Source organism: Somniosus microcephalus, chromosome 1, assembly GCF_052327205.1.
Source record: "Somniosus microcephalus isolate GS21.2 chromosome 1, FLI_Smic_1.0, whole genome shotgun sequence".
NCBI lineage: Eukaryota > Metazoa > Chordata > Chondrichthyes > Squaliformes > Somniosidae > Somniosus > Somniosus microcephalus.
The window spans coordinates 214734126-214750025 of record NC_140987.1 but is presented as its reverse complement, the minus strand read 5'-3'; the positions used below and the strand labels follow the sequence as shown (position 1 = coordinate 214750025).

The 15900-nt window shown below is 46.4% G+C and overlaps 1 protein-coding gene across 2 annotated transcripts in view; it reads right to left on the bottom strand.

Annotated features, from left to right (window-relative positions):
• Positions 1-491: 491 nt before the first annotated feature.
• mccc2 (methylcrotonyl-CoA carboxylase subunit 2) overlaps positions 492-15900 on the bottom strand; it is a 221402-nt gene continuing 205993 nt past the window's right edge. For both annotated transcript variants that reach the window (XM_085989936.1, XM_085989927.1), the window contains one exon: positions 492-1445. In XM_085989936.1, the coding sequence (XP_085846062.1) occupies positions 1328-1445 (118 nt within the window). In that variant the 3' untranslated portion in view covers positions 492-1327. The remainder of the gene's footprint in view (positions 1446-15900) is intronic.

The following is a 15900-nucleotide window of genomic DNA, read 5'->3' as shown; positions in this document are numbered from 1 at the left end:
GCGACCGGCGTTAAAGAGGCGGGCGCGGCCAAATATGGTGATCGGGGCGGGAGCGGGGCACTGCGCACACCGATGACGTCATCGGTGGCGGCGCAGCGCTACAGGCTAACGCCGCCATTAGCGCCCCGCTAAATATCGCGGGAGGTGTGGCCAGTGGCGCTAAAGCCACTGAGTGCCCTCTTTGGGCGCTAACTGGTGGCGCAGCCCAGTGAATTTCTAGGCCTATGCCTCCATTTATAAAGCCAAGGATCTAGTATGCTTTTTAACAACCTTATCAACTTGTCCTGTCACCTGCAAAGACTTGTGTACATACACCCCCAGGTCTCTCTGTTCCTGCACCCCCTTTAAAATGTTATCAATTAGTTTATATTGTCTCTCCTCATTCTTCCTACCAAAATGTATCACTTCACATTTCTCTGTGCAAAATTCCATCTGCCATGTGTCTGCCCATTTCACCAGTTTATCTACAAAATAAGCAACAGCTCAGAGTAAAATGTTATCATTTTATTAGAAAAAGGTGGTTAGTTTTATTTAAAAGATATTGCAATATTAATACAGCATAAAAACATTCATCAGATTAATTCCAGGTTCTACCTATTAGCAGCAGCAGTGTTCAGGAGGTGGTTTGTTTGCAGGGGAGCAGTCTGTAATTTAATCTAGCAGACCAATAATCACCAGCTCGTATTAATGGGATGCTACCTCTACTGACCTTTTTTTTAAATGCGAGTATGACAAAGTCATTATAAAATCCTCTTTTAATCAAATTGCTGCTACACTATAAGACCAGCAAAGACCAAAATCACACAAGTTGACAGCACAAAGGTTACAGGGGTGGGGTGGGGGTGGGAGACGTGGCTTAACAAATTTCACTTTAACCACAGGTCATGTCTATCTCACAAATCATGAAGACAGATAAAGTGAACAGTTAAGAACTCATGCGTGCTTTCTCTCCCACTGTTAGAGCCAGGCTATTGGCAGGAGATGTAGTAAGAGGTCAAAAACATTCAGAAGGAGAAAACATAAAGGCTCTAAGTATAAACTATTGTAAGCGGCACATAAACCACATCCAGAGTCAGACTGATGAGTCCAAGTCTGCCACTGACGGCTGCACTCATATTCCGATCTGCACTATCACGGTTTGTCACAGCTATTGACCAGAGTTACACATCACATTTTGCAGCTATTAAAGAATTTTATTATTTAAAAAAGCTAAACGGTATTGGAAATTTAAATTTTATTTCACAAAGTTTTACAGCATTTTATTTGTCAGTTCTTCTGTCACAGCTGAAAGTCGGGAAATATTGTGTCTGATAAATAAATGCAGAGGTCACATCCTGAAGATGCCAAAGTTTGTCTTCTTTGTGGGTGCATTGAGTGCAGCACTGAGACTCAGACCTAACACCAGCCTTGTGTCAGCAGGGTCAATGATGCCATCATCCCACAGTCTGCAACGACAAGAAAAAAATTACAAATTGTATCAAGTAATAAAAGGCAATTAAATACTGATGAGGTTTAATCCCCGGAAATGTCAGAAAACCATCTCAAAAACCCTTCTGAGGACCTCAACAATCTACACAATAATCAGATTAGATGCTACTAAACATATTGACATACATTATCAGAAAATAATGTGCTTAAAAGTTACAACAGATAACAAGGAAAGCAGATCAGGCAATAAAGACTGTGACACATTTTGTTTTTGCAATACTGGCAGAGGGACACAAATGTTCACTGCGTGTAAATTTTATTGCAAATGTAAATCCTGCCCACTCACTGTCAATAGTACACAGTGCTTCAAGTCAGACAATACAGGTAGACTATCCTTTATCCGCACTTCCGAAAGCTGAAAACCTCTAAAAACCAAAAGTTTTTTCGTGGAGCGTAAGTCGTGCGCACGACATGACCCGAGTGGCGCCAAACATGACAGGAGTGGTCCGGGAGCTCTGCCTTTCCTTGTGAGCAGGGCAGTGGGTCACAGAGTTCCCTCCTGGGTAGGAGATTGCAGGCTGAGCTGGGCAGTGTGAAGGAGGTACCGGGAGAGTGAACCCAACAATACAGCGGCCCGTCCCATAGTCTTTTCTTCCCCCCTGATTTGCGGGCCAGCTTAGTGTAGGAGTCAGCCGATATCCGGCTTTCCCACAACTGGCGGCAGCAGTCGATCCCCAGACCCCCGCTAAGTCAAGGAATTCAGTTACGGAGCAGGGGGAGCCGGAAACCTCAATCTAACGGCAGAAATCAGCAGCTGTTTTGTTAGGTTTTTTTTCTTCCCCTAGCATTTTTTTCTTCTCCTAGCATTTTTTTTTTAAACAGTCAGGCTGTGGAAAGAGTCTCTGTAGCTTAGCAACAGCTTCAGAGACGCTTCCAAGGCAGGGCCCGAGTGTTTACAAGCTGTTGCTAAGCAACAGTGTTTGTTGTCAAAACCTTCTGAAATCCGAAAAATTCCGAAAACCGAAACACAGCTGGTCCCAAGGTTTTCGGATAAAGGATAGTCTAGCTGTACTTATATACATTAATTTGATAAAGGTAGTAATCCATATCGATAAGAAGAAAAATGGTACAAATCTCAGTGTGTAACATGCCATCAAACAGTGGGAAGGGAGTCTGAGGAGTGAGGAGGGGGCTGTCTGGGGGTCGAGCAAACTGGGGAAAGGCTTTGTAGCAATGGAGGAGTGGCAGAATCTGGCAGCATTTAGGGTTGCTGAGATCTGGCAGTATTGGGAGTAGTGGGGTCTAGCCCTTGGCCTCTTTCAGACCATGTGGCCCACCCCCGGTGTATTCCTGTTCATCAGCATCCTTTCCCAACCTGTCTGCAGTCCCTTTTCTACTCTCAGGTACACCACCATCGCCACCCCCACCACTTTCCCTGTAGTCAGCCATACCTGTCTTCCTGACATAAAGCATTTAATGGATACATTTTCTTTCTCCTGCACTCCTTGGAGCATATATTAGGAAACTAAGTACCCCCAGTTCATGCTGTGCATGGGCTGAGACTGTGAAACAGCCCAGTATGCAAACAATCTTTTTTGCTTTCTGATCGTCAATAAAAAAAACAATCAAACATGCTGCCGACACAGGTTCTGCCCATCTGTGAACAGTTTGGAACAGAAAAACTGCAAATGTTAGTAAACGTTACTTTCCTGAAACAGAATTTTTGAGAATTCAACCTTCAGTTTGTTTGAAAGTCTTTTGGAAAAAAAAACCCAAAGCAATTCTCAAATACACAGAGCCTAACAGGACAGACCCTCATAAATGGAGGGTGCTGCACAGATTGCTTACAGGGAAATTCGGCAAAGTGCACATGCTCAGAATGCACACTTATGATTTGAAGCTCTCTAACTATTCTAAAGTAAAAATATTCAGTCAAATCCTGGGCTCTTGACACAGGCTGAGGCCTTGCAGTAAAAACTTTTAAGGAAGGTATTAAAAGACACAAGATAATTCAATGGGTAGTAGTTATGTTACTATGAAATGTGCATTTTTATAATTTTCTTTAAAACCTTTTATTTTGGAAATGAGAAATTTCAGTTACTGAGGAAAAAAGGGCACTGTGGCGGAGCCACTAAAGGACTCAGATCGTTTGTACATAATTCCTTTAACAACATGTTAGCTACAGTCTGAGTCTGTACCTTTATTTATGCTGTTTAACTGTACAGAGTGTGATTGCTTTAACAGCGCGGCTAAAACGTGATGACGTCACGCCGTTCATCACGTGATCCCCCACTGGCGGGAAAACGTGATGACGTCAGCCACAGGACTGCAAGGGCAGTCCTCGTGGAGCCTCCAGAGAGAGCAGACCTACATTCGATGTTATCCTGCAGTTTCTTGTTAAAGCCCGTTTGTTTCATTAAAGTTCGTTTTGTTTGATCGCCTGAGTAGAACTCGGTCTTTTAGTTAGGAACCCATGTTCCTACATTGGTGACCCCGACTTTCGTGAACAGTTTTCGCGGAAGATCTTCAGCATGGACACGAACGCCGTGACTCTGAAACTGCCACAGTTCTGGGAGCAACAACCAGCTGCGTGGTTTATCCAGGCTGAAGCCCAGTTCGCCATCAGGAACATCGTCACGGATCAGACCCGTTATTACTACGCCCTCGATAGCGCAACTGCCTCATGGATCGTCAGCCTCCTTGGTAGTCCTCCTACTGACAGCAAGTATGATAACGTTAAAGGCGCGGTTGCTAGAGGTCTTCGGGCTCTCGAAGTCAGAACGCGCTCGCCGGCTCCTCGCTATGCCTGGCCTCAGGGACTCCAAACCGTCCGAGCTCATGAGCCAAATGCTCACGCTCTTGGGTGCCGAACCGGAATGCTTCTTCTTCCGGGAGCTATTCCTCTGCCAACTGTCGGAGCAGGTGCAGGCTGCCCTAGCCAGATCCGAGATTACAGATTGCGCCGAGCTTGCTGCCGAAGCAGGTAAGATTTTCACAGTAACCCAGCAGTGCTGCGCGGCCACGAGGCGCCCATCCCCCCCAGACGCGGCTCCAGCTCCTTTTGCAGCGGGCTGGTGTTCCTACCACGCCCATTTTGGCGCGAAAGCACGACGCTGCCGCTCTCCCTGCAGTTTTTCGCCCCAAAAAAATCAAAGCTCCTGCAGCGTTCCTGGCGAAGGAAGACCGGGTCTAACGGGCGCTCCGTGGCTGCGATGGCCGTCGGATCTACGGGGAAACTTCTTTACATCACCGATTCTCTATCGGGTCGACGTTTCCTTTGTGACACCGGGGCGCAGTGTAGCATCCTACCTGCGTCGAATCTCGATATGCAAGCTGGGAACCACGGTTTTACCCTCGTGGCGGCTAATGGCGCAGCCATTTGAACTTTCCGAAAGCGGCGGGTTCAAGTCTGTTTCGGCGGTCAGCGCTTCCATTGGGAATTCGTCACGGCCACAGTCTCGCAGGCCATCCTAGGGGCAGATTTTCTGTGTGCCAACAGCCTCCTCGTCGATGTCCGGCACCGCCGGTTGATCAACGCGGCCACCTTCCACTCGATTCCGTGCCACCACGGTACCACCGTGGCGCGCTCTATCGCCTGCGCTTTCCCTTCTCCGGATGACTTCACTCGGCTCCTCAGAGAGTTCCCGGAGCTGACAAGGCCCACTTTCTCCTCCTCGGCCACGAAGCATGGTGTTGAACATCATATCACCACTACTGGCTCCCCGGTTTATGCACGGGCTACAAGGCTCGAACCCGGCAAGCTCGTGGCTGCGAAAGCGGAGTTCGACACGATGGAGCGGCTGGGGATTATTCGCCGGTCGAATAGTCCCTGGTCTTCGCCTCTCCACATTGTTCCGAAATCGGGCAGCGGCTGGCGGCCATGTGGTGACTACCGACGCCTGAACGACGCCACTACTCCTGATTGGTACCCAATCCCGCATATTCAGGATTTCTTGGCCCATTTGGTGGGAAATTCTATCTTTTCTAAAGTCGACCTCGTCCGGGGGTATCACCAGGTTCCCGTGCACCCGCAAGATGTCCCGAAAACCGCAGTCATCACCCCTTCGGCCTTTTTGAGTTCCTGCGGATGCCGTTTGGCTTGAAGAACGCGGCACAGGCTTTCCAGCGCTTAATGGACTCCGTGCTCCGAGACCTACACTTCATCTTCGTCTACCTTGATGATATTCTCATCGCCAGCGCTAGCAAGGAAGAGCACATCTCCCATTTGCATACCCTCTTTACACGCTTTAGCCAGCACGGTTTGATCATCAACCCGGCCAAGTGCCAGTTCGTCCTGCAGCGGATCGATTTCTTGGGACACCGCATAACATCAGACGGCGCCGTCCCCTTACTGACGAAGGTGGAAGCTGTTACCTCTTTCCCGCGCCCGCCAACTGTCAAGGCCCTGCAAGAGTTCCTGGGGATGGTCAACTTCTATCACCGATTCGTCCCTAAGGCGGCTCAGCTAATGCAGCCTTTGTACGGGGCCCTCAAGGGCAAGTCCGGTAAGGATCAAATCAGCTGGACGGCCGAGATGGACCAGGCGTTCGTCAACACCAAGAGCGCTTTGGCCAACGCAACCATGCTGGCGCACCCACTTCCAGGTGCCACCATCGCCCTTACCACAGACGCGTCAGACTACGCCATCGGCGCAGTGCAGGAGCAGTGGGTGAACGGCACGTGGCAACCGCTGGCGTTTTTCAGCCGTCAACTACGGAAAAATGAAAAAAAATACAGCACCTTCGATCGAGTTACTGGCCCTTTTCCTAGCCATTCGCCATTTCCGGTTCTTATTAGAAGGACGTCCCTTCACGGCTTTTGTCGACCACAAACCTCTAATGTTCGCCATGTCCAAGACCGCCGAACCGTGGTCCGCTCGTCAACAACGTCACCTGACGTTTATTTCTGAATTTACCACGGACATTCAACATGTGTCTGGTAAAGACAACCTGGTGGTGGATTGCCTCTCCCGCGCGACGGTCCATGCGGTTCACCTGGGGATTGACTACGCCCTCATGGCTGCGGATCAGGCCTCGGACCCAGAGGTCCAATCATACAGAACCGTCCCCTCTAATTTCCAAGTGACAGACGTCAGTTTCCAGCCCGCAGGCACCATGCTCCTTTGCGACGTCTCCATGGGCGTTTCCCGACCTATCGTGCCAGTCGCATGGCGTCGGAAGGTGTTTGACGCCATACACGGGTTGTCGCACCCTGGTATGAAGGCTTCACAATGGCTAATGTCAGCGAAGTTCGTCTGGAAGGGTATGCACCTCGATGTCCGTGACTGGGCTAACACCTGCATGGTCTGCCAGAAGGCCAAGGTCCAGCGTCATGTTAAAGCTCCAGTGGCTACGTTCGCTGTTCCGGAGCGTCGTTTCGACCACGTGCATGTGGACCTTGTGGGGCCACTTCCGCCTTCTCAGGGTTATACGCATCTCCTCACCATGGTGGACCGCACCACTAGGTGGCCGGAGGCAATTCCTTTGGTTTCCACCACTTCGGCAGACGTCACTAGAGCTTTCATCTCCTGTTGGGTTGCTCGTTTCGGGGTACCGGCGGGCATCTCTTCTGACCGCGGGCCACAATTTTCCTCGGAGCTCTGGAACGCTGTAGCTCAGGGGCTCGGCACCAAACTTCATCGCACCACCGCCTATCATCCACAGGCGAATGGCCTTTGTGAGCGATTCCACAGGTCGCTTAAAGCCACCCTACGGGCCAGTCTTCAAGGTGCAGGATGGGTGGACAGACTCCCATGGGTCCTTTTGGGTCTTCGTATGGTGCCCAAAGAACACCTGCAATCGTCCTCAGACGAATTTGTTTATGGCCAGCCTCTCCGAGTACCAGGGGATTTCCTCCCTTCTCCCACAGAGCCATGGTCCGCCTCCCAGCAACTCGTCAGCCACCAGGAAGCGGCCAGATGCTTCGCTCCGGTGCCTACATCAAATCACGGCTTACAGAGCTCCCACGTGCCAGCGGAGCTGAAGAATGCCGAGTACGTATTTATCCGCCATGACGCTCACCGGGATCCGCTCAAGCCCCCTTACACTGGTCCTTTCCGCGTCATCAAATCAGGAGACAAATCCTTTTTGGTTGACATCGGAGGGAAGCCGGATCACATTTCAGTGGACCGGTTGAAGCCGGCTCACCTGGACCTGGACCGCCCAGTCGTCGTCGCTCAACCGCCGAAACGTGGCCGACCGCCCGCAGCCGCCGTGCCAGATCAACCACAGCCGCCCGCCAGCTCGACCACACTCGCCGCGCCAGCTCAACCACAACCACCCGCCAGCTCGACCACCTTCCATCAGCTTCCTCTGCAGGGTTACCGAAGTCGCTCGGACAGACTTGTCAGGCCTCCTCGACGTCTCACTTTTGCTGTTAAAGACAATTCTGAGGGGGCGCATGTGGCGGAGCCACTAAAGGACTCAGATCGTTTGTACATAATTCCTTTAACAACATGTTAGCTACAGTCTGAGTCTGTACCTTTATTTGTGCTGTTTAACTGTACAGAGCGTGGTTGCTTTAACAGCGTGGCTAAAACGTGATGACGTCACGCCGTTCATCACATGATCCCCCACTGGCGGGAAAACGTGATGACGTCAGCCACAGTCCTCGTGGAGCCTCCAGAGAGAGCAGACCTACATTCGATGTTATCCTGCAGTTTCTTGTTAAAGCCTGTTTGTTTCATTAAAGTTCGTTTTGTTTGATCGCCTGAGTAGAACTCAGTCTTTTAGTTAGGAACCCACATTCCTACAACACAAACTTTTCCAAAATGTATTTTCAGTGATTCGACTGGTTCATTAACTAACTGTGATAGGACAAATTCTTGCAAACACAAATGCCATTATAAAATATTTACATCGGCAGTTTCAGTGTTGACATAAAAGCCTCACCAAAAATCGTGACGAGACTAAGTAAGGTTTGTGGACAGGAGTGTGTACAAAGATTTTTAATAATGGATATACACACACAATGTATTTATTTAAATCAAAAGTCTTGTGTTTCATGCATACATCCTGGAAGCAGCACACTTACTTCTCACATTTAGCCAACCTACTAAATCATCACAAGAGACTTGCTAATACTTCCAAGTCAACACCCCGGGGCTATTTTTGACTTTGTCATGAGTGTGACACTTGGCAGATTGAAATCAGTGGGCAATGATGTAACTTCTCATTTCCTACAGTGGTGCGCTGTTACCTCAAAAAACAATTATGAGATCGCCTGAATTGTAACAGCATGGACGTGGTGCATCCCAGGGGTCAATGCTGTGTTAGTTTTGTTCTTGATATATGGAGATGATTTGGATGTGGGCATAGGGAGCACGATACCAAAATTTGATGACAAAAGTAGGGGGGTTTGTCAAAATTTGCAGATGACCCCAAATTGGAGGGGATAGTCAATACTGATGAGGACTGCAACAAATTACAGGAGGACATTAATAAACTTGCAGAATGGACATATAATTGGCAAATGAAGTTCAACACAGATAAATGTGAGGTATTACATTTTGGTAGGAAGAATAGAGAAGTCACTTATTACTTGGAGGGTGCAAGTCTAGGTGGTGCAGAGGAACAAAGGGATCCCGGAGTACAAATACACAAATCACTAAAAGTTGTGACACAGATTAGCAAGGTCACAAAAAAGTTAACCAAGCACTAGGGTTTATTTCTAGAGGTATAGAATTGAAAAGTAGGGAAGTTATGCTAAACTTGTATCAAACCTTGGTTAGACCACACTTAGAGTACTGCATACAGTTCTGGTCACCATATTATAAAGAGGATATAGAGGCACTGGAGAGGGTGCAGAGAAGATTTCCTGATATGTATACCCAGAAATGCGAGGGTATACATATCAGGAAAGGATGAACAGACTGGGTCTCTTTTTTCTTGAAAAAAATAAAGGCTGTGGGATGACCTAATAGAGGTCTTTAAAATTATGAAAGGTTTTGATAGAGTGGATACAGAGAGAATGTTTCCACTTGTGGGGAAGAGCATAACTAGAGGCCATCAATATAAGACAGTCACCAAGAAATCCAAAAGGGAATTCAGAAGAAACTTCTTTACCCAAACAGTGGTGAGAATGTAGAACTCACTACCACAGGGAGTGGTTGAAGCGAAAAGTATATATGCATTTAAGGGGAGGTTAGACATGCATATTCGTAATAAGGTGGATGAATTAGCTGCGCAAATAGATGTAAACGGATATGATATAATTGGGATTACGGAGACATGACTCCAAGATGACCAAGTCTGGGAATTCAACATCCAGGGGTATTCAATATTCAGGAAGGACAGGAAAAAAGGAAAAGGAGGTGGGGTAGCATTGCTGGTTAAAGAGGAGATTAACACAATAGTAAGGAAGGATATTAGCTCTGATGGTGGAATCTGTATGGGCAGAGCTGAGAAATACCAAGGGGCAGAAAACGTTAGTGGGAGTTGTATACAGACCCCCAAACAGTAATGCTGAGGTTGGGGATGGCATTAAATGGGAAATTAGAGACACGTGCAATAAGGGCACAACAGTTACCACGGGTGACTTTAATCTACATATAGATTGGGCTAACCAAATTAGTAACAATACTGTGGAGGAGGAATTCCTGGAGTGTATACGGGATGGTTTCCTGGACCAATATGTCGAGGAACCAACTAGAGATCAGGCCATCTTAGACTGGGTATTATGTAATGAGAAAGGATTAATTAGCAATCTTGTTGTGCGAGACCCCTTGGGGAGAAGCGATCATAATATGATCGAATTCTTCATTAAAATGGAGAGTGAAGTAGTTGACTCAGAGGCTAGGGTCCTGAATTTAAATAAAGGAAACTACGATGGTATGAGGCACGAGTTGGGTAGGATGGATTGGGGAACGTTACTCAAAGGGTTGATGGTGGATAGGCAATGGCAAACATTTAAAGATCGCATGGATGAACTACAGAATTTGTTCATCCCCGTTTGGCATAAAAATAAAATAAAAAGGGTGACTCAACATTGGCTAACGAGGGAAATTAGGGATAGCATCAGATCCAAGGAGAGGACATATAATTTGGCCAGAAAAAGCAGCAAACCTGAGGATTGGGAGCAGTTTAGGATTCAGCAAAGGAGGACAAAGGGATTAATTAAGAGGGGGAAAATAGATTGAGAGTAAGCTTGCAGGGAACATAAAAACTGACTGTAAAAGCTTCTATAGATATGTGAAGAGAAAAAGATTGGTGAAGTCAAGCATAGGTCCCTTGCAGTCAGAATCAGGGGAATTTATAATGGAGAACAAAGAAATGGCTGACCAATTAAATACATACTTTGGTTCTGTCTTCACAAAGGAGGACACAAATAAACTCCCAGAGATGTTGGGGAACATAGGGTCTAATGAGAGGGAGGAATTTAATGAAATCAGTATTTGTAGGGAAATGGTGTTAGGGAAATTGATAGGATTGAAGGCCGATAAATCCCCAGGGCCTGATAATCTACATCCTAGGGTACTTAAGGAAGTGGCCCTAGAAATAGTAGATGCATTGCTGGTCATCTTCCAAAATTCTATAGACTCTGGAACAGTTCCCATGGATTGGAGGATAGCTAATGTAACCCCACTATTTAAAAAAGGTGGTAGAGAGAAAACGGGGAATTATAGACCGGTAAGACTGACATCGGTAGTGGGGAAAATGCTAGAGTCCATTAAAGAAGATGTAATAGCAGAGCACTTGGAAAACAGTGACAGGATCGGACAAAGTCAACATGGATTTACAAAATTGACTTTCTGAACACGGCGCTGTAAGAATAGCTGACGTGTCCCTACGGGGAGTAAGCATTCCATTGTACTAGTTACATATGGCAAATAAAATTGAATTGAATTGAAAAAGGTAAATCATGCTTGACTAATCTACTGGAATTTTTGAGGATGTAACTGTTGAATAGGTAAGGGAGAACCAGTGAATGTGGTGTATTTGGACTTTCAGAAGGCTTTCGATAAGGTCCCGCATAAGAGATTAGCGTGCAAGGTTAAAGCACACAGAATTGGTGGTAAGGTACTGTCTTGGATAGAGAACTGGTTGGCAGACAGGAAGCAAAGTGTTGGAATAAACGGGTCTTTTTCTGAGTGGCAGGCAGTGACTAGTGGGGTACCGCAGGGATCGGTGCTAGGAACGCAGCTATTCACAATATATATATATAAAAATGATCTAGACAAGGGAACTAGATGTAATATCTCCAAGTTTGCAGACGACACAAACATGGGTGGGCGTGTGTGCTGTGAGGAGGATGCAGAGAAACTCCAGTATGATTTGGGCAGGTTGGGTGATTATACTGCATTTGCCATGCATCCGCCCAATGTGGATAAATGCGAGGTTATCCACTTCGGTGGCAAAAACAGGAAGGCAGATTATTATCTGAACGGCAATAGATTGGGAAAAGGCGAAGTGCAACGAGACCTGGGTGTCCTTGTGCACCAGTCGCTGAAGGTAAGCATGCAGGTGCAGCAGGTGGTTAAGGCGGCAAATGGTATGTTGGCCTTCATAGCGAGAGGATTCGAGTACAGGAGCAAGGATGTCTTGCTGCAGTTGTACAGGGCCTTGGTGAGACCACACCTTGAGTATTGTGTGCAGTTTTGGTCACCTTATCTGAGGAAGGATGTTCTTGCCATGGAGGGAGTGCAGCGAAGGTTCACCAGACTAATACCTGGGATGGCAGGAATGATGTATGAGGAGAGATTGGGTCGATTAGACTTATATTCGCTAGAGTTTAGAAGAATGAGGGAGGATCTCATTAAAACTGATAAAATTGTAACAGGACTAGACAGACTAGATGCAGGAAGGATGTTCCCGATGGCGGGGGAGCCCAGAACCAGGGGTCACAGTCTAAGGATAAGGGGTAAGCCATTTAGGACTGAGATGAGGAGAAATTTCTTCACCCAGAGAGTGGTGAACCTGTGGAATTCTCTACCACACAAGGCAGTTGAGGCCAATTCATTAAATATATTCAAGAAGGAGTTAGATATATTTCTTAAGGCTAAAGGGATCAAGGGATATGGGGAGAAAGCAGGGACAGGGTACTGAATTTGGATGATCAGCCATGATCTCATTAAATGGCGGAACAGGCTCGAGGGGCCGAACATAGATACATAGAAGATAGGTGCAGGAGTAGGCCATTCGGCCCTTCGAGCCTGCTCCGCCATTCAACGAGATCATGGCTGATCATCCAAATTCAGTACCCGGTCCCTGCCTTCTCCCCATATCCCTTGATCCCTTTAGCCTTAAGAAATATATCCAACTCTTTCTTGAATATACTTAATGAACTGGCCTCCACTGCCCTCTGTGGCAGAGAATTCCACAGGTTCACCACTCTCTGGGTGAAGAAATTCCTCCTCATTTCAGTCCTAAATGGCTTACCCCTTATCCTTAGACTATGACCCCTGGTTCTGGACTCCCCGGCCATCAGAAACATCCTTCCTGCATCTAGTCTGTCCAGGCCTGACAGAATTTTATAGGTTTCGATGAGATCCCCTCTCAATCTTCTAAACTCCAGTGAGTATAAGCCCAATCGACACAATCTCTCCTCATACGTCATTCCTGCCATCCCAGGTATCAGCCTGGTGAATCTTCGCTGCACTCCTTCCATGGCAAGAACGTCCTTCCTCAGGTAAGGTGACCAAAACTGCACACAATACTCAAGGTGTGGTCTCACCAAGGCCCTGTACAACTGCAGCAAGACATCCTTGTTCTTGTACTCGAACCCTCTTGCTACGAAGGCCAACATACCATTTGCCTTCTTAACCGCCTGCTGCACCTGCATGCTTACCTTCAGCGACTGGTGTACAAGAACACCCAGGTCTCTTTGCACTTCCCCTTCTCCCAATCTATTACCATTCAAATAAAAATCTGCCTTCCTGTTTTTGCCACCAAAGTGGATAACCTCACATTTATCCACATTATAGTGCATTTGCCATGTTTCTGCCCAATCACCCAACCTGTCCAAATCGTGCTGGAGTTTCACGACATCCTCCTCACAGCATACCCTCCCCCCTAGCTTTGTGTCGTCTGCAAATTTGGAGATATTACATCCAATTCCCTCGTCCAGATCATTAATATATATTGTGAACAGCTGGGGTCCTAGGACCGATCCTTGCGGTACCCCACTAGTCACTGCCTGCCACTCGGAAAACGACCCGTTTATTCCAACTCTGCTTTCTGTCCGCCAACCAGTTCTCTATCCAAGTCAGTACCTTGCCCCCAATCCCATGTGCTTTAATTTTGCACGCTAATCTCTTATGCGGGACCTTATCGAAAGCCTTCTGAAAGTCCAAATACACCACATCCACTGGTTCTCCCTTATCTATTTTACCAGTTACATCCTCAAAAAATTCCAGTAGATTAGTCAAGCATGATTTACCTTTTGTAAATCCATGTTGACTTTGTCCGATCCAGTCACTGCTTTCCAAGTGCTCTGCTATTACATCTTTTATAATGGACTCTAGCATTTTCCCCACTACCGATGTCAAGCTTACAGGTCTATAATTCCCCGCCTTTTCTCTACCACCTTTTTTGAATAGTGGGGTAACATTAGCTACCCGCCAATCCATGGGTACCGTTCCAGAGTCTATCGAGTTCTGGAAGATGGCCAGCAATGCATCTACTATTTCTAGGGCCACTTCCTTAAGTACCCTGGGATGTAGATTATCAGGCCTTGGGGATTTAGCGGCCTTCAGTCCCATCCATTTTCCTAACACCATTTCCCTACAAATACTGATTTCTTTCAGTTCCACCCTTTCATCAGACCCTATGCTCCCCGGCATCTCTGGGAGGTTATTTGTGTCCTCCTTTGTGAAGACAGAACCAAAATATGTATTTAGTTGGTCTGCCATTTCTTTGTTCCCCATTATAAATTCCCCCGATTCTGACTGCAAGGGACCTACCCTTGACTTCACCAATCTTTTTCTCTTCACATATCTATAAAAGCTTTTACAGTCAGTTTTTATGTTCCCTGCAAGCTTACTCTCATATTCTATTTTCCCTTTCTTAATTAATCCCTTTGTCCTCCTTTGTTGAATCCTAAACTGCTCCCAATCCTCAGGATTATTGCTTTTTCTGGCCAATTTATATGCCCTCTCCTTATGTTATCCCTAATTTCCCTTGTTAGCCACGGTTGGGTCACTTTTTTGTTTTATTTTTATGCCAAACTGTGATGAACAAATTCTGTAGTTCATCCATTCGGTCTTTGAATGTTTGCCATTGCCTATCCACCGTCAACCCTTTGAGTGCCATTCCCCAATCAATCCTACCCAACTCGCTCCTCAGACCATCATAGTTTCCTTTATTTAAATTGAGGACCCTAGTCTCCGAGTCAACTACTTCATTCTCCATCTTAATGAAGAATTCGATCATATTATGATCGCTCCGACCCAAGGGGCCTCTTACAACAAGATTGCTAATTAATCCTTTCTCGTTACATCATACCCAGTCTAAGATGGCCTGATCTCTGGTTGGTTCCTTGACATATTGGTCCAGGAAACCATCCCGTAAACACTCCAGGAATTCCTCCTCCACAGTATTGTTACTCATTTGGTTGGCCCAATCTATATGTAGATTAAAGTCACCCATGATGACTGCGGTGCCCTTATTGCACGCTTCTTTAATTTCTCTTTTAATGCCATCCCCAACCTCCGCCTTACTGTTTGGAGGTCTATAAACCACTCCCACTAATGTTTTTTTCCCCTTAGTATTTCTCAATTCTACCCATACAGATTCCACCTCATCAGAGCAGCCTACTCCTGCTCCTATCTTCTGTGTTTCTATGAGGGAGAAGGGAATAGAGGGTTATGCTGATAGATTTAGATGAGGAAAGATGGGAGGAGGCTCGAGTGGAGCATAAACGCCAGCGTGGACTGGTTGGACCGAATGGCCTGTTTCTGTGCCGTATATCCTATGTAATTCTATGGAAACTGAAAAAGATTCAGGAAGATAGGTTAGCAGATGCAAAAATTTTTTTTTAAAGGGCCAACAGTATTTTGAGTGTTATAAACAGAGGCATAGGGCTTGATTTTAATAACGGATGTTCTGGACCGATGGACATTATGTGACATTCTGAACATTTTGTGTGTGCAGATAGCACCCTCTGGTGACGGTTATTGTGTTAACAGTTTGTATGCTGGAAAGGTCATCTGACCTTTCTTCCTGTGTGAGGTCATTTGACCTTTGTGCCTTTCTTCCTGTGAGAGGTCATTTGACCTTCTTACCTTTCTTCCTGTTGACCCCAGGAAGCAGTTTTGCCAGGAAGAACCTGACTTGAGTAATGGAGAATTTGCTATGAGAAGTTCCACTTACAATCTAATGTAATCTGACTTCATATGTTAGGCCAAACGCAATATCTGTGAGTATCTTTAGTTCTCAGTATAATAGCAATGTTGTCAGAGTAATATTTTGATAATACTATGTTTATAAAAGGTTAATATTTAATAGTTACAGAAGTTAGTTCAAATGTTAGTTAGTT